At 44.1% G+C, this 17,879-nt stretch overlaps 1 protein-coding gene across 3 annotated transcripts in view; it reads left to right on the forward strand.

Annotated features, from left to right (window-relative positions):
- Positions 1–17,879, forward strand: part of PDGFRB (platelet derived growth factor receptor beta) — a 67,531-nt gene that overhangs the window by 39,141 nt on the left and 10,511 nt on the right. For all 3 annotated transcript variants that reach the window (XM_027841709.1, XM_027841711.1, XM_027841710.1), the window contains exons 11-18: positions 3,179–3,273; positions 3,913–4,045; positions 9,502–9,606; positions 10,303–10,413; positions 11,440–11,593; positions 13,450–13,610; positions 14,136–14,254; positions 17,366–17,488. In XM_027841709.1, coding sequence (XP_027697510.1) covers positions 3,179–3,273; positions 3,913–4,045; positions 9,502–9,606; positions 10,303–10,413; positions 11,440–11,593; positions 13,450–13,610; positions 14,136–14,254; positions 17,366–17,488 — 1,001 coding nt within the window. The remainder of the gene's footprint in view (positions 1–3,178; positions 3,274–3,912; positions 4,046–9,501; positions 9,607–10,302; positions 10,414–11,439; positions 11,594–13,449; positions 13,611–14,135; positions 14,255–17,365; positions 17,489–17,879) is intronic.

Raw genomic sequence — 17,879 nt, forward strand, 5'->3', positions numbered from 1 at the left:
AAAGAAAGAAAGAAAGAAAGAAAGAAAGAAAGAAAGAAAGAAAGAAAATCCGTACAACTAACTTTCCCTTAACTCAAAGCAATACAGTTTAATGGAAAGAAAGCTGGATTTGGATTCTCAAGATCTGGGTATATACAGCTTTACTGCTTGGCGTCTTTGTTGCCTTAAGTAAATCATGCACCTTCACTGGGGCTGTTTCCTCATGTGTAATCCATTGTCTCTTCTATACCTTAAAATTCTTGACAGGTATCTCTCCTTTCTTCCACTGCCAAACTTGCAGAAACAATAACCTATGCCCACTGTCTTCCCCACCATTCATTCATTCTTCAGCCCTTTGATGTCATTCTCCTAATTTATGGAAACATCTCTCTCTCCAAGGTCACTAATGTCCACAGATCCAATGGCCTCCTAGCACCTCATTCTTTATCCTTCTTTACTTCATTGGAGGATTTGACCCCGTCTTAAGATGTTCTCAGGGTAGCTAGGTGGTGCAGTGGATAAAGTACTAGTCCTGATGTCAGGAAGACTCATCTTTCTTAGTTCAAATCTGGCCTCAGACATTTACTAGCTGTGTGACTCTGGGCAAGTCACTTAACCCTGTTTGCCTCAGTTTCCTCATCTGTCAAATGGCCTGGAGAAGGAAATGGCAAACCACTCCAGTATCTTTGCCAAGAAAACCCCAAATGGGGTCACAAAGTTGGACATGACTGAAACTACTGAACAACAACAAATCAGCTACTCTTCCCTCACTGACTTCTCTGATAATACACTTGCAAAAGTTCTTCTGCTCTGACTGCTTTCATGTTCTTTTTCTGGTTCTTTCAACTGTTCCTTAGACATAGAAGTCCCCCAAAAGTTTGTCCTTGTCTTCTCTCTCTACCTTTTCTCCTTTAGCAGTACCACATTCTAAAGGCTTCCTTTACAAGTTCTAGACAAATGACTCCCTAATCTTTATTTCTAGCCATTATCTCTCCCTGAGCTCCAGTCTCACCCCTATAGCTGCTGGCTCAATACCTTCAGCTATATGTCCCACTTCAAAATCACTTTTCCAGAATTCACCATTGTCCAACAATGAATTCATCATCATCTCCCCAAAACATGACAACAACAGCTAGTATTTATACAGTGCTTTCAAGATTTCTTAGGCATTTTGCAATATCTCATTTGACTCTCGCAACAACCTTAGGATATAGGTACTATTATTACCCCCATTTTACAGATGAGGAAACTGAGGTAGATCCAGTGACTTGCCCAGTATCACATAGCTGGTACGTGTCTGTGACCAAATTCCCTATATTTTATTTTATTTTATGGTAATCAGGGTTAAGCAACTTGCCGAGGGCCACACAGCTAGTAAGTGTCAAGTGTCTGGGCCTGGATTTGAACTCAGGTCCTCCTGACTCCAGGGCCAATGCTCCAGCCACTGTGCCACCTAGCTGCCCCATAGATTCCCTGTATTTTTTTAAGAGCACCACTATCTTCCCAATGCCATCCTTCTTTATCTTTATTCCTATCCTAGAAACCCAGAATCAAAACATCAGAATATATTTTCGGTTCTTCCCCAATTCATTGCTAGGGTTCTGTTGATACTCTGCTGCCTTAGTTTGGGTCCTCATTACCCCTCCCTAGATTTATTACAATAGTATTCTATATGGATCTGGAGGTGGACACAAGTTCAGAGGCCGTCTACCAATCCCCTCATTTTACAGTTGAGGAAATTGAGGCCTGGGGAGGTTGTGACTTGTTTAAGGTCACACAGGTGGGAAGTTTCCAGAGTCAATGCTCTTTCTCTTGCACCATGCTGTCTCCAGTGGTTTTCCTGCCTCCAATTTCTCTTTTTTCTAATCCACTATTCACACCCCTGCTAACATAATCTTTCAAATTCTCCACTTTCATAATATCTCTCTTCTCCTTAAGTGGCTTCCTACTATCTATGACCTACTGAATAAAGGTTAACCTGATCCTGGTATTCAAAGCCCTCAACATTTTGAGTCCAACTTCCATCCTTATCTCATACTTTATCTCATCTTTTCACATACTTTATATAGTAGATAATGCTCTATAGACACATCCCCGTCTTATTCTTCCTTATTGCTACTTCTGCCTTTTGCTCAAATCATCCCCACGCCTTGAATTTTGTTGTTGACAAGTCATTTTTCAGTTGTGTCTGACTCTTCGTGATCCTATTTGGTTTTCTTGGCAAAGACACTGGAGTTATTTGCCATTTTCTTCTCCAGCTCATTTAACCACTGAGGAAACTGAGGCAAAGAGGGACGTATGACTTGTCCAGGGTCACATAGCTAGGAAGTGTCTGAGGCTGGATTTGAACTCAGGAAGAGGAGTCTTCCTGATTCCAGGCCTGGCATTCTGTCCAGTGCCACCTAGCTGCCTCACTTCTAGAACAGGCTTCTCCAACACTTTTGTCTGTTAAAATCCTTCCCTTCTAGGTCCTCCAAAAAGCATTCGCCTACCTTCCCAGCACAGACATTTCCTCTTTTCCCTCCACAGGAAAATGATCTCTCCCTCTTTGAATTTTTGTGGCAGTTTGCCTGGACCTTCCCTTTGTGTATACCTCACTTGTCCACGAACGACATATTCATGGACATTTAAAACCCCTTATTAGATTGTAAGCTCCTGGATGGCAGGAATTGTCTTTTTTTCTTCATTTTTGTATCCTTAGTGCCAAGTACAGGGTCTTGCACATATTAGGTACTTAATAAACATTTGTTTAATTGAACTGAACTGATTTGAATTGAATTGAATTGGGGAGAGGAAGCTTAAGGCTCTGATGCTGGGGAGAGGAGGCTAGGGGTCTGAATGGTGAGGGAAGATCCAGGATCTGACACTGGAAAGCAGAAGCTAAAGGTTTGACGTTAGGTCCCCAGGGGAGTAACAGTCCTTGTGAGGATATTTTGCTTGTTTGTTAGGTTGTTTGGCACTTGTGGTAGCACTGACTGGATGGAAAGGAGGGCTGCAGGGTGGGTGGGGTGGGCCTTGGGCTTGGAGAGAGGCAATGTCTCTTCTTGGGCAGACTCAGATGGTGTGGGACAGGGTAAAGGGGCCCAGACTAGAAGTGGGAAGAGCTGGGGGGCTGGGGCATGTCTCAGAGTCTTCTTGCTTGTCCTTGTCCTTGGTGATGACCTGATGTGAGGGTGAGTTTCCTGTTTTCTGCTTCCAGCCCTGCCCTTCAAGGTGGTTGTGATCTCAGCCATCCTGGCCTTAGTGGTCCTCACAATCATATCCATGATCATCCTTGTCATTCTGTGGCAGAAGGTAAGTACTTGCTGTAGCTTTTCTCCCATGTGAACCTGGCCTGAGACCCTTCAGGGCCTCCCAGGCCTCAGCCCTACTATGGGTTTTTCTTCAAATATACTTAAATTTTTTTTTAATCCTAAAGCTGATTAAATGCTTTTAAAATAGTATTTAATTTCCCCCAACTACACATAAAAACAATTTTTAACATTTTTTAAAGTTCTGAGTTCCAAATTCTATTTCTTCTTCCCTCTCTTCTCTCCTCCCTGAGACAGTAAGCAATTCGATATAGGCTATACATGAGTAATCATGTAAAAAGGCAAATACACTTAAATTCTTGCTTCCAAAGTAACATGCATATTGAATTTTATATTAAATATTGATGGATCCAAATGAAGATGGACCACAGCTACTACTTCTGTGGTCTAGTGGAATGTCTCTAAGGCACACAGATTGGACCAGCAGAGATCTGACCTCCAGCCTGTCCATCCCCTATTGAACCTCTTGACACTTGCCCCATGGTTACTGGTTCCTTGGAAGGGAGTGCCAAGGTCTTCTTGGCACCTGGACCTTCTCCTCATAGTGTAGACTGAGCCCTGGACTAGGTGATTTCCTTTCTAACTTCCACGATCTTACGATTGCTGTTGCCCTCTTCCCCAGAAACCCCGCTACGAGATCCGCTGGAAGGTGATTGAATCTGTGAGCTCCGATGGGCATGAATACATCTACGTGGACCCCATGCAGCTGCCCTATGACTCCAGCTGGGAATTGCCCCGAGAGCGACTTGTGCTCGGTCAGTGATCCAGCTTCTCCTCCTGGGAGGGGAACAGAAAGAACCTGCTCCTCTATCCTGAGCCCCTTCTGTGGTCCATCCCTGGATGATGGGAGAGTCAGCAATGTGGGGAGGAGACCCAGGCAAAGTCCTTAGGGAACTTACCACCTCAATGGGAAATTAGGACTAACACATGCCCAAGATCATTAACCCAAGGGTCAGATGTTAAATTACATGGTATCTGCTGTAAATGTCCCAGGAGGTCAGAGGGCGGGGGTCAATGTAGAATGTAATAAGGAATGAAATAAGGTTTACATGGGTCTTGAAGGATGGATGGAAGGGGAACAATGTAAATAAGCAAAGGAAGAGAGGCAAGGCTGAGTAAGGCATGTGTGAAAGACAGTGAGACCAGTGTGACTCATTTTTGTTGGTGGACAGTTAGAAATAGACTAGTTATATAGGGTAAGATCCTTTGTGAAGGGCCTTGGATGCCACAAAGAGGAGTTAGGACTTCATGGCGTGAGCAACAAAGAATTACCCAAGATGTTTGAAAAAAGTAGTGCTTTACTTACAGATGTGGGGGTTTTTTTGGAGGTAAGCAGGGTTAAGTGACTTGTCTAGGGTCACACAGCTGGTAAATGACTGAGGCCAGATTTGAACTCAGCTCCTCCTGACTACAGGACTCTTGCTATATCTACTGTACCACGTAGCTGCCCTCCAGATATGTTTCAGGAAAGTTTATGTGGTTGGGTGTGCAGGATGGATTAAAGGAGAGGAGACTAGAGGCAGAGAAGACAGGTGGGACAGGAACTCACTACAGGTAAGTAGTGATGAGGCATGAGACTAGAATGGTGGCAGGTGGAAGTGGAGAAGAGGGCCTGGCTCAATAGAGATTTGAAGTTATAAAGGTCAAGACTGACCAAGTTTAGGGGATGAAGGAAAGGGTGGAGTCACAGTCTCTACCCTCAGGGAACAGACATTCCAAGAAAAAGGATACGTGGGGCTGAAGCTAATATAATCAGCTGATGTCACAGAATTTCAAAATTGAAGGGGATCTTCTAGTCCAACCTGTAACTGAATAGAAATCTTCTTGACCACAACTCACCAAGTGGCTGTCCATCCTCCACCTGAAGACCTGCAATGAAGAGACATTCACTACCTCCCAAGGCAGCCTATTGTATATGAAGATAGCTCCGATGAATAATCAGGAAGTTATTCCTTATAGTAAGCCAAAAACTGCCTCTATACAACTTCAACCCATTGTCCCTAGTTCTGCCTCCTGGGCCCAAGCAGACAATTCTAATCCCTCTTTCCACAACATGACAAGATAGCCCCTCACACATTGAAGACAATCATTATGTATCTCCCCTCCCTCCCCAACCCCCATGACTTCTCTTTTTCAGGTTAAACATCCCTAGTTCCTTCAGCCAAAAAACCAACCACTTGGTCAGTCAATCGATCAACATTTATTAAGCACCAGATACGTGCCAGGCACTGGGGATAAATAGAATAAGTGAAAAAATCCCTATGCCCAAGGAGCACCCATCTACCTATGGGAAGGACTCCAGTCCTCTCACTGTTTGGGTTTCCCACCTCTGGACATTCTCCTACTTGCCTAAAGGGTCTTCCCCAAAGGGTCACACCCAGAAATGAGCAGAAGTGGTCTGACCAGGAGAAGATGCAGTGGAACACTCATCCTTGTTCGGGTCACCATTTCTATTCATGTTGCCATGTTTTGTGACTGTTGTGTCACACCGTTGACTCATTGAGTTGAGCGTGCAATACAATAAGCCCCCGGGGCATTTTCACATGACCCTTTCTCTACCCACACCTACCTCATCCTGTTCTTGAACCCAAATTTAGGACCTGAAAATTATTCCCGTCAAACATCATCTTGTGAGTCTTCCCACTATTTGAGCTCATGGTGACAAAATCATAATCATAATCATAATCATCCCCCATTTTATTGTAGCACGTAAATGCCATCATTACTAGAGGAAGGGAATAAGCACTTATATAGCACCTACTGCGTGCTGGGCATTAGGCTAATCACTTTGCAAATATTCTCTCATTTTGTCCTCACAACAACCCTGCAAGGTAAATGCTATTATTATCCCCATCTTACTGCTGAGGAATTGAGGCAGACAGATAAAGTGATTATCCCAAGGCCACACAGAAGTGTCTGAGGCCACATCTGAACTCAGACCTTCCTAACTCCAGGCCCAGGGCTCTATCCAACGTACCACGTAGCTGCCAAGGAAGACAGACAGATCAAGGATGGTGCTGGTGGTTTGAAGGATGGATGATACTATTATCATTATTATTGTTATTATTATTATTCACTTATGAAGTCTTATACAGTGGAAAGAAAACAAGTTTTGAAAGGATTAAGGGACCTAGATTCAAATCCCACCTCTGACACTTACAACCTCTGAGACAGATCACTTCTTCTCCCTGAGCCTCAATTTTCTCATGTGTAAAATGAGGGGATTGACCTACATAGTCCCTGAGCTCTCTTCTACCTTTTGACTTATGATCCCATGATCCAAGATCCAAACTGGAAAGAGCAAAAGCTATGGAATCAGAGGATCCTGATCCTGCCTTCTATGACTGTGGGCAAGTCACTTAGGCTGCCTTAGGACTCAGTTTCCTCCTCTGTAAAATGAGGAGGTCAAATGAGTCGGTCTCCGAGGTCCCTTCCCCTGCCTAGAGCTACGGTATTACTCCATGTTATAGTGTGCTGGGCATCCTGTGAAGGTGGAGCGTAAGGTTTAGCTGGCCCTACCAAGCTGGTAGAAAGAGCTCAGTTCAGCTAACTATGCAGAGGTTTATCACCGGAAGACAGGCTACTGGGTGATAGGTTATATCAGCCGTGGCACCTCTTGAAGTTTGCCTACCAAGGCATTTAGGGCTTGGGACCTGTGCTGGTAGGGGGAGTACCAGCAGCAGTGACTTGGGGGTCCTTGAAGAAAGCAGCATTGATAACAAAGATTAATAGCAATAATAACAAACACTTATATGGCGCTTTAAAGTTAGCAGAGTGCTTTACATGTGTTACTCTATTTAAGCCTCAATAAAATCCTGTGAAGCACAACAGGTATTTGTTATCCCTGTTTTACAGATAAGGAAACTGGGGATCAGAGAGGTTATGTGACTTGCCCATCCACGGCCACACAACTAATAAGTGCCAGAGGACAGATTTGAATCCAAGTACTCTATTATCAAATGAGATAATATTTGTGAAGCACCTACCACCTTGGCACATGTTAGGCACTTAATAAATTCTTATTTACTTCCTTCCTATTATGAGATATACAGATAGATAGATGGATCAATAGATAGAGAGATGTAGGTAGATAGAAAGACAGACAGACAGACAGACAGACAGACAGACAGACAGATAGATAGATAGAAACTCTATCCTGAATGCAGGTCTAAGACCCAACAACAACAGCAACAACCACCACAAATCAACAAAAGCAATACTCCTTAAACGTAGTATATTTGAAAATCTATGTCCGTCCTATTGCAAATAAGTGTTACAATGTTTATTGAAGACTATGAAGCTGGAAATAGTCGCACAAACTAAAGAAATTTAAAATGTAAGTAAAATTGGGGATCAAACGGTCAGGCTTTAAAAAACATAATAATATTTATCCGCCACAAAATAATAATAACAGCTCATATATCTAGAGTACTTTAAGGTTTGTTTATAAGACCCTATTTTTGCAACACCCCTGGGAGATGGGTACTGTAGTTGCAGATGAGGAAACTGATGATTTAAGAGTTTAATATCCATCTTCAAACATTTAGCATCTGAAGTGGGATTTGAACTCAGAGCTTCTCACTCCAGGCTTAAAGCTGAGACCTATAGGAGAGGAAAGCTGTTGAGTGGTGGACTGGAGGAGGGAGGTTTTTTCATGCTTATGGCAACAGTGTGGGATAGTGGGGTGAGCACTAAATTTGGAATCGGAAGGCCCAAGTTCTAACCTGGACACTGTACTTATAAGATCTGTGTGACATGAGGCAACTCATTAAATGTCTCTGAGCCTGTTTCCTTATTTGTAAAAATTAGGTTGGGGTCAAATGATCTCTGAGGATCTTTCTAACTCAAAATCCTATGAATTTCCCTAAAGTCCTTGCAGTGCTAGGCTAGAAACTGGGTTTGGGGTAGGGTGTGTCAACAGATGTGAAGGGACAGCCTTCCAATCTAACCCAGCCCAATTCTGCCATCTACACATCAGCTCATTCCCCCTCCTTTTTTCCCCTCCATGTTCCCCACCCCAAGGAATGAGCCAGGATTAGGCATCTGGGGTGAACCCATGTCTGCCATATTGTGTTGGGATGCCCTCTGCTGGCTTTGAATGAAATGGGCTGAACCTATAGCCTCAGCCCTTGGACAGAGCTGACTGGCTTTCTAGCAGGCAGGGGTTCAGGCACAACGGGTGGTTGGGGACTTAATACCTCGCAGCTGTGGAAGTGAAGGCCAATTTATTTGTCCCAAATTGGCGTGTCATCCATTTACTAAGTTAATGTTAACATAATGATGGAATTCAGGTCAACACTAACCCTAACCCTAACCCCACCAACAACCCCCTTTTAGCTTAAATGGATTAATGCCTTATGGACAGAGATACCTCCAAGGCCTTGGATTATTAGGCCTGGATCATAGGATTCTGATTCAGAACTGGAAGGGACCTTAGAAAGTTCATTGAATCCAACCCCTTAATTTTATAGATGAAGAAACTGAGACCCAGAGAGAAAAGTGACTTGCCTAGGGTCACATGGCCAGAAAGTGTCTGAGTTGGGATTCAACCTAGGCCTTCCTCACCCAGGTCACTGTACTCACTCTACTAGGTCACCTTTGGAATCAGTGCCTGAGAAGTTGATGGATTCTTTTCCTACAGAAAATTTTAAACTAATATTGGGTGAGCTCTCTCTAGAGTCACGGAGATAGATGAAGGAGAGCCTCTCAGGGTCCATTCTGACCCTGGGATCTTTAGCTGGGTTACTGTGAGCTGTAGGACCCAACTTATACACATTCAGTGATTGATGGCTTTCTTGGAGATGACCTCCAGGGTCTTTTCTGAGTCAAGGAGGTCTGTGAGATGCGGAGCAACATGATAAAATGGGGCAAGCATTGGATTTGGAGTCCAACTCACCTGGCTGTGTGATCTTCGGTAACTTACTTAACCTCTCTGGATCTCGGTTCCCTTATCTGTAAAATGAGGGCTGGACTAGAAGACTCTGAACCAGCCCTAAATCGATGATCCCGAGGCCTAAGGCGGGCTCTTCCAGTAAGTGCTAAGACTGTATCTTACTTTTTCCAGGATAAGAGTTGGGATGGGAACAAGGCATTTTGTGGAGGGGCCATGGGTTTCGATGATCGGCAAGTGAGCGAGAAGTGTGGATAACCTCTGCACAATCTGCTTGTCCTGGGATGGAATTGAGACGATATCTTCTTGTCTCCCTTGCAGGTCGCACCCTTGGTTCTGGGGCCTTTGGGCAAGTAGTGGAAGCCACAGCCCATGGGCTGAGCCACTCCCAGGCCACAATGAAGGTGGCTGTCAAGATGCTGAAATGTGAGTTTCTCTCTCTCTCCTTTTTCCCTTAGCCTCCTCAATCTCTTCCCCCTCCCCCTTTCCTTTCTGTCGGCCTTCTCTTTTCAACCATTTCCCCACCTTATTCCTCTCATCTACTGGTCCCATTGCTCTTCCTTACTTTCCTGCAGGAACCCCTTCCTCACTCTAGACCCACCTCTCCTATTCCCCTTTTTTTGCTTGTGGCCTGGCAAGGGCAGGTTTAGGGTCCCCTCCCTTGTGCGGGGAGGTACCCCCTTCCACCATGGCTCTGGGAGAGGTAGGAGATCTGATGTAGTAAGTCCTTTCTGGGGACCCTTGTTTCCGGTCATGCTAGGCCTGGGGCCGGCAAGAAGCTTTCTCTGGGAATGGGGAGCTTGGGGTAAGGTAGCTCAAACCCACTCACATGATCTGATTGTTAAATTTTTAGTATAAGCATTTACTCCTTGGAAACCTACAAATGCTGCAAATCATTTAATATTTTCTTGTTTTGTCGATTATCTCACCTGAAGAAAGTGGAGAAAATTAAATGCATTAAATTAAAAGTGTGTTGTAGGTTCAAATTTTTTTTTTTTTGGAGAGCTGGTTGTTTTATCAGCACAGCCCTGGATTGGGGTGACCTTCTCTGAAAGGGCCCTAATGCCAGGGTCTTCACTGTTCCGTTCTTCTCCTCTCTTCCCCCCAAACCTTTTGTCTCAGCCACTGCCAGGAGCAGTGAGAAGCAGGCCCTTATGTCCGAACTGAAGATCATGAGTCATCTTGGGCCCCATCTGAACATTGTCAACCTGCTGGGAGCATGCACCAAAGGAGGTAATGGCGTCCCGCCCCCTACCTGAGGCCACACAGCCCACAGGACGTTGGGGCAGTTCCCTGGCAAAAGTGAGAGAACCAAATTCAGAGGATCACATTAAGCTCCAACTAGAGTCTTGAATGTGCCTCTAAGGAATGCCATTCAATGAATCATCAATACTAACAGCCATCTGCCCCAGAATCCTGTCCTTAGCCTGCCTTTGTAAGGATTTTCCCAGCCCATCTGGGCTTTGGTTGTCCCATAACCAGAATTTCTGTCTTGAGTTATGTCTGTAAAAGAGGCCCATAGATTAGAGCTAGATGCTACTCTAGAAGTTATTGAGTCCAACTCCTTCATTTTACAGATGAGGAAACTGAGGCGCAGTGAGGTTAAGTAATTTGCATAAAGACACACAGCTAATAAGTGGGATAGGATTTAAACCCAGGCTCTTTTGATTCTAAATCCAGTGCCCAATCTAATACACCATGTTGCCTCTTAGCTTCCCCTCCCTCTCCACATACTTTGTTTAAGATATTCCATCTACCTGAGATCCCCTCCTACACACACACACACACACACACACACACACACACACACACACACACCCCCCCTTATGCTGTGGTGTTCTGAGAAGCAGGGCCAGTTCTAGGAACTTCGGAGTGCATACCCAGGGATGTTGCCTGGAGTGGAAAGCAAGAAGGAACAGTAAATAGTGGCCTGAACCCCTGGGGACAACCCAAAAAGGAGGAGAAACAGATTGAGCCTGCTGTTGGTGTGTTAGAGAAAGGGTAAAATAATTGAGAATAACTCTTTGGAGGAAGAAACCCTAAATTTTGACCTAAAGGAGTGGAAACCTATGGTGGAGTGCCCCCAAACCCTTTTTTAATCCTTCATCTACACGTACACACTCACAAATATACACTGTCATAAACACGCACATATACTCACACACACACATACATTCGTGCAAATACATCACACTCATGTACACACACATATACACACTCATGAACACACACATACACACAAACTCCTATCTCCCCCAGGCCCCATCTACATCATCACAGAGTACTGTCGTTACGGAGACCTTGTGGACTACCTCCATCGAACCAAGCACACATTCCTGCAACATTGCCCTGAAAAGGGAGGGCCTTACCAGTCCTCAGAGGTCCTGGACCATCCTGACCATCAGTTGCACAGGTAACTCATATACTTCACATCCCTACCCTCAAGGGAGGTTGGCTTCCTTCCTATTCTATCCACCACCACCCTCCTTCTCTCAGCTCAGATTCTGTTTTCCTTGCTCTGTGCATGAAAGATGAAATTCTACTCTCCCCTCTCCCAAATTCCCCCCCTTCCTTTTATTTTCTTTTCCTTTTCTCTGGCCCCTAATCTTCGCCTGCATTAGCCCCTCCCTCCCAGGGCCCAGGATAGGACCAGAGTTTTGGCCAGGTGGGGTTGTGGTCCATGGTGGTGAGGGTGGGATATGACTGAGGTTGAGAAAGACTGAATTATTTATGGTCAGAGTGGGTGTGTTCAGAGATGGTGGTGGAGGGATCTGGTCTAGATTCAATGAGTATAGAACATAGAAACCATCATAGTTCTTTTCTCTCATGAGTCCTCATCCTTATCAGACCTTTCCTAGAGCATTGTGATGATAAGAGAAAGGAGGGGACCAGGATTGTGAAAGGTCTGAAGTCCATGAGCAATGGTTAAGGCAACTGGATTGTTTATCTTCGAGAAGAAGCATAGTACTGCCTTTAGCTGTCTGAAACACTCTCATATGAAAGAGGGACTTAGTCCCAGTAACCAGAAGTAGAGCCAGTTAATGGAAATTATAGGGAGGTGGATATCAGCTTCATAGAAGGTCAAATTTTCTATTGGTTAGGAAGTTTGTCCAGAATTAGGAATTGGACCAGGCGGTTTCTAAGATCCTGTCCAGCTCCAAGCTTCTATGATAACTAGAGTTTTCCAAAATACACAAGTTGTTTTGGGTGATGGTTGGAGATATACAAGCAAAGGCTGGTTAACTTTTGTTGGAAATGCTATTGCTTTTTGCCCTATAAAGTGGATTGGACTAGGTATGCTCTAATGTCCCTCTAAACCCTAAGGTTCTAAGATGCTGTTACTTTGTCAGGGAATGCTATCCCTATTTTTATACCCCCCCTCCCAATATACTGCTTCTAGGGTAGGAAGTCACTTTCAGTACCTTTGGCCAAAGGGAATGCAGTGAGAATCCATCCATTAGAAAGTGCACCACCCCTTTACCTGGACATACTTCTCATCCATCTAACTCTAAGTCCTGAACTTAGACCCCCAGGGCAAGGGCATTGAGGAACAGGAATGTAGAATTTGTTTGTTTGTTTGTTTGTTTGTTTGTTTGTTTTTGGCTAGGCAAAGGGTTTAAGTGACTTGCCCAGGGTCACACAGCTAGTAAGTGTTCTGCATCTGAGGCTGGATTTGAACTCAGGTCCTCCTGAATCCAGGGCCAGTGCTCTATCCACTGTGCCACCTAGCTGCCCCAGGAATGTAGAATTTGGCCTGTAATAAGATGTTCTTCTTGTGCCAAGCATTTCCAGTTCTAATATGTCACTCCTCGCTCCCAATAATCCATCATAATGTAGTATAAAGGGTTTCTGTGGGATGGGAGCCACAGTACTCAGCTCTGGACAAAATAAACTATCACATGAATAAGGTCATAGGAGGCAGAATGTTAGAGCTGGGAGGGTACTTAGAATATAGAACGTGGAATGTTGGAGCTAGAAGAGACCTTAGAACACAGAACATAGAATTTGAACATAGAACACCAGAGCTAAAAAAAGATCTTAGAACAAAAAAAGGCTGAATATGGAACACCAGAACTGAAAAAGATCTGAGAACAAAAAAATGCTAAAATTGAAAAAGAGCTTAGAACATAAAATGCCAGGACTGAAGGGGACTTTAAGCAGTAGAACGTAGAATGTGAGAGCTAGACAGGTCCTCAGCGATCAAATGGTTCAATTCTAATTTCCATTCTTTGGAATCATTGGTATGTCTATGTGTCTGCTGGCCCCCAGACAAACATCACTATCGGGGGAGAGCGACGGAGGCTACATGGACATGAGGAAGGATGACTGCGTGGACTATGTACCAATGCTGGGCATGAAGGGAGAGATCATGTATGTGGATATTGAATCCTCCAACTACAACTCACCCTATGATAGCTACACACCCTCTGGTAGGTAAAGAGGGATCAACCTAAAGCCTACCGGGACAGGGGAAGTGGAGTTGGGGAGGGAACTTCTAGCTTCTTTGGGTGAAGAATCAGCTGCTGAGGTAAGAGCAAAAGGAAGCTAAAGGATGAAGTGAGGGTGGCATTGGGGTTCTGGCCAAAGAGGGAGTAAGATCAGGCTGAAGCAACATTTAGGAGAGTCATCAGCAAGATCTTCCTGGCATTTCAGGTAATTGGACGTTAGGATGGGTACCAAAAGAGAAGGCAGAATCTTTTTTTTAAGAGTTTTGAAAGGTCAATTCCAATGGCCCAGGGAGTTGAAATGCAATCTCGTCTTAAGCCAGGGAAATGGATTATCTGTCCCTTCATGGTCACTATTAGATCCTGGATTCTTTGTCTTTCCCTTGGAGAGACGCTAGGGGGAGGTGAAGTCAGCTCCATGCCATCCAAATGCTAGAAAACATTTGACCAGCTCTGTGGTGAAAACCACTGTACGTATCACACGTCCTTCTTATTTCCTTTACTCTCCAGTTCCCGAAAGATCCTACAGGACAACCCTGATCAACGAATCCCCTATCCTCAGCTATATGGACCTTGTGGGCTTCAGTTACCAGGTGGCCAATGGCATGGAGTTCCTGGCTTCCAAGAACGTATGTATTGTGGGCTAGGGCTGGGAAAGAAACACTGATAGCTGACATTTACATAGACTTTAATACAGAGAAAGTGTTTTAAGTGCTCTATCAATCAATTAATCAACAAACATTTCTTAAGTGTCAACTATGTGCCAGACAACATACAGGGCACTGGGGTTACAAAGAAAAAAAACCTTTCCTGTCCTCAAGCAGCTTGCATTCTGTCAACTCAAGATGAAAAACCAATGAGAATATGTCTCCAGCATGTAAGCAGGAAGCCTTCCTGGCCCTAGAATTCCAAGTTATTAGTTATATTGTTATAGCATATTATATTTTGTTTCTGTTCAGTTGTTTCAGTCATGTCTGACTCTTTCTGACCCCATTTGGGCTTTTCTTGGCAAAGATATCAGAGTGGTTTGCCATTTCCTTCTCTAGCTCATTTGACAGATGAGGAAACTGAGGCAAACAGGGTTTAAGTGACTTGTCCAGGGTCACACAGGTAGTATGTATCTGAGGCCAGGTTTGAACTTGTGAAGATGAGTCTTCCTGACTCTAGGCCTGGTGTTTTATCCATTATACCATCCAGCTGAGCTCAAATCCCACTTCTAAAGTTTAGTAATAATGTTTTGGAACCTTGGGCAAGTTACTTTAACAGCCTGGGCCTTAATTTCTTCATCTGTATAATAATGAGGTTAGACTAAGTGGCCTTTGAGATCTCTTCCAGCTCTAATCTGTGAGCCTATGATTCCATGATTTTTTGATGTGCCTCTGAATCCTTCCTCGACATCCTCCTTAGCCTCCATCCATGCCCCCTCACCCTCTTACATATACCCAGATGCTCAGGAAAGCTTGGCCAATCATCATTACTTTAAAACACTAACCCTAACCCTCTCTTTTTGTCCCTGAATCGTCATGTGGTACTCTGGAGGGGGTGAGCTCAACTGAGATCAGTTGGAGAATAAGGCCTTTAAACCTGAGGGCCATTGGCATCGGTCATGGTGCTGCGCAGAGGGCACTTGGACATTTAACAAGTAACCCATGGAGAGAAAACTGGAGTATTGAGAAAAGGACTCTCCCCATAGTCAAAGGATCTGGATTCAAATCCCGTCTTTGACATTTCTTACCTATGTGACCTTGAACCTCTCTCAGTCTCCATTACTTAATCTGCCAAATGAGGGAGTTATAATAGATGTTTCCTGAGGCTCCTTTCAGCTCTAACTCCTACGATCCTGTAACCTACAGTTTGCTAGAGTGGGGGGAATTACTGCCCTTCTGCCCTTTCCCTGAGAGCCATCCCAAAGGGTGTGCACCAATTAATCAGTCAATCAGCAATTAGAAATTAAGCATCTACTGTGTGCTCACACCTCCATCATAAATGTTGAGTGGAAGAGATGTAAAACCCACAGTCATTACTCTTATGATCTTATGGTGGGGAAAGAAGACATAAACATGTGAAACTTTTAATTGGAAACACAAAGCTAGCAATAATGTGATTAAATGCCAGCTAAGTGGACAGAGCACTAGGCCTGGACTCAGGAAGACCTGAGTTCAAATCCTGCCTCAGACACTTATTAGCTATTTAACTCTGGGCATGTCACTTAACCTCTGTCTGCCTCAACTTCCTCAACTGTAAAATGGGAATAATAATAGCATCTACTTCCCAGGGTTGTTGTGAGGATCAAATGAGATAATATTTGTAAAGCACTTAGCATAGTTCCTGACGCATAGTAGGTAGGTGTTTAAAAAATGGTTTCCTTCCTTCTTTCCTTCCTTCCTATCCTCCTTCCGTCCTTTTTTTCTTTTCTTGTTAAATATATAAATACAGATTAGAGGTACAATAGGATTTTAGAGGAGTAGAAACGGGTATGGGCTGGAGTAATCCTAACTTTTTAAGTAGAGTACTTTGAAGTTTTCAAAGTACTTATATATGGTGCTTTAAATTTACAAAGCTATTCTCTCTCTCTCTCTCTTTCTCTCTCACGCGCGCACGCTCGCAAACACACATGCACACACACTATGAATAAGGTAGCACTTATAAATAGTTATTCCCATTTTACAAATAAGGAAACTGATGCTCAAAAAGGTTAAGTTCTTGCCTAATGGCATGTAGGTAATAAGCATCCAATCCATTATTCAAACTTAGGCCTCTTGATCTTGAGAACAACCCTTGTTCATCTTCATCTCACTGCATCTCAGTTAGAAGTCTTTCCTGAGCAGAAGCCTAGATGGGATAGGCAGAAATGAGGCAGAGAGACATCCCAGAAAAGGGGAACAACATGAACATAAGCCCAAAGGTGGTAGAGAATAGTCTCCTGGTGAATAGTAAGGGTATCTTGCTGGTTGGAGCAAAGGATGCAGGGAGGAAGGGGAGAGAAAGTTGGAAGATGGACTAAATGGTGTCTATGCTAGAAAGATGGCACTGTGGTGTAGTGAGCATAAAAGCAATGGATATGAAGTCAGGTGAGCTGGGTTCAAATCCTACTACTACTTATTACCACCTCAGTAACCCTGGAAATCCCCTCTCCCCTCCAGACCTTACCATCCAGGGTTGTGAAGTCATAGTTTCTTCATCTCAAAATGGGGAGCTCGGTCACATCATCTCTAAGGTCCTTTCCAGTTTTAAACATCAGGAGAGGAGTTTCTACTTAAGATCATAGAATTTATAGCTGGAAGACATTAGAGATTATTAAGTCCTACCCCACTCATTTTACAGATGAGGAAACTAAGGCTCAGAAAGAGGAAGCAACTTGACCAGTGAGTAATAGAGTATGGGTGACATCATTCCCTACAAGTTCCTGTCCCATGGAAGCTCATACCCATGGGCCAGTCTGTAGGAGGAAATAGTTTTAACTATTTCAAGTGTGCCCAAAGCCCAAAACCCCAGAATCCCCCTTGTTCTTTCCACTTTCACCTCACATGGCTCAGAAGACTATTAGAATGCAAACTCCTTGAGAGCAGGAACTATATTTTTACTTTCTTTGTATCCCTAGTGCTTAGCACAGTGTCTGACACGTAGAATAGGCTTATTAAATGCTTGTTGACTAATCCACCGATGGCACCCCAGCTTATTACCCCGTGCTATTGCCTAGTTCCTAAATCTGGCTTCAACCTGACTCCTTTCTGTGACAGTGCGTCCATCGGGACCTGGCAGCCAGGAATGTGCTTATCTGTGAGGGCAAACTTGTCAAGATCTGTGACTTTGGCCTGGCTCGGGACATCATGCGGGACTCCAACTACATCTCCAAGGGCAGTGTGAGTAGACACTCCTCTCCTATCCCAGAGGACTTCAGGAGAGAAAGACAGACAGAAACAAAGACAGAGAGGCAGAGAAACACACACACACACACACACACACACCACACACACACACACACAGAGAGAGAGAGAGAGAGAGAGAGAGAGAGAGAGAGAGAGAAAGAGAAACAAAGACAGAGAAAGAAATGCACACACACACAACAGAGAGAGACAGAGAGAGACAGAGAGACAGAGAGAGACAGAAGGAAAGAGACAGAGAGAAAGAGACAGAGAGAAACAAAGACAGACAGAGAAAGACACACACACACACAACACAGAGAGAGAGACAGACAGACAGACTAAGACAGCAAGAGGGAGGGATATGAGAGAGAAAAGAAAACAAGAGGGG

The sequence above is a fragment of the Vombatus ursinus genome, unplaced genomic scaffold, assembly GCF_900497805.2.
Source record: "Vombatus ursinus unplaced genomic scaffold, bare-nosed wombat genome assembly UNPS02014863.1, whole genome shotgun sequence".
NCBI lineage: Eukaryota > Metazoa > Chordata > Mammalia > Diprotodontia > Vombatidae > Vombatus > Vombatus ursinus.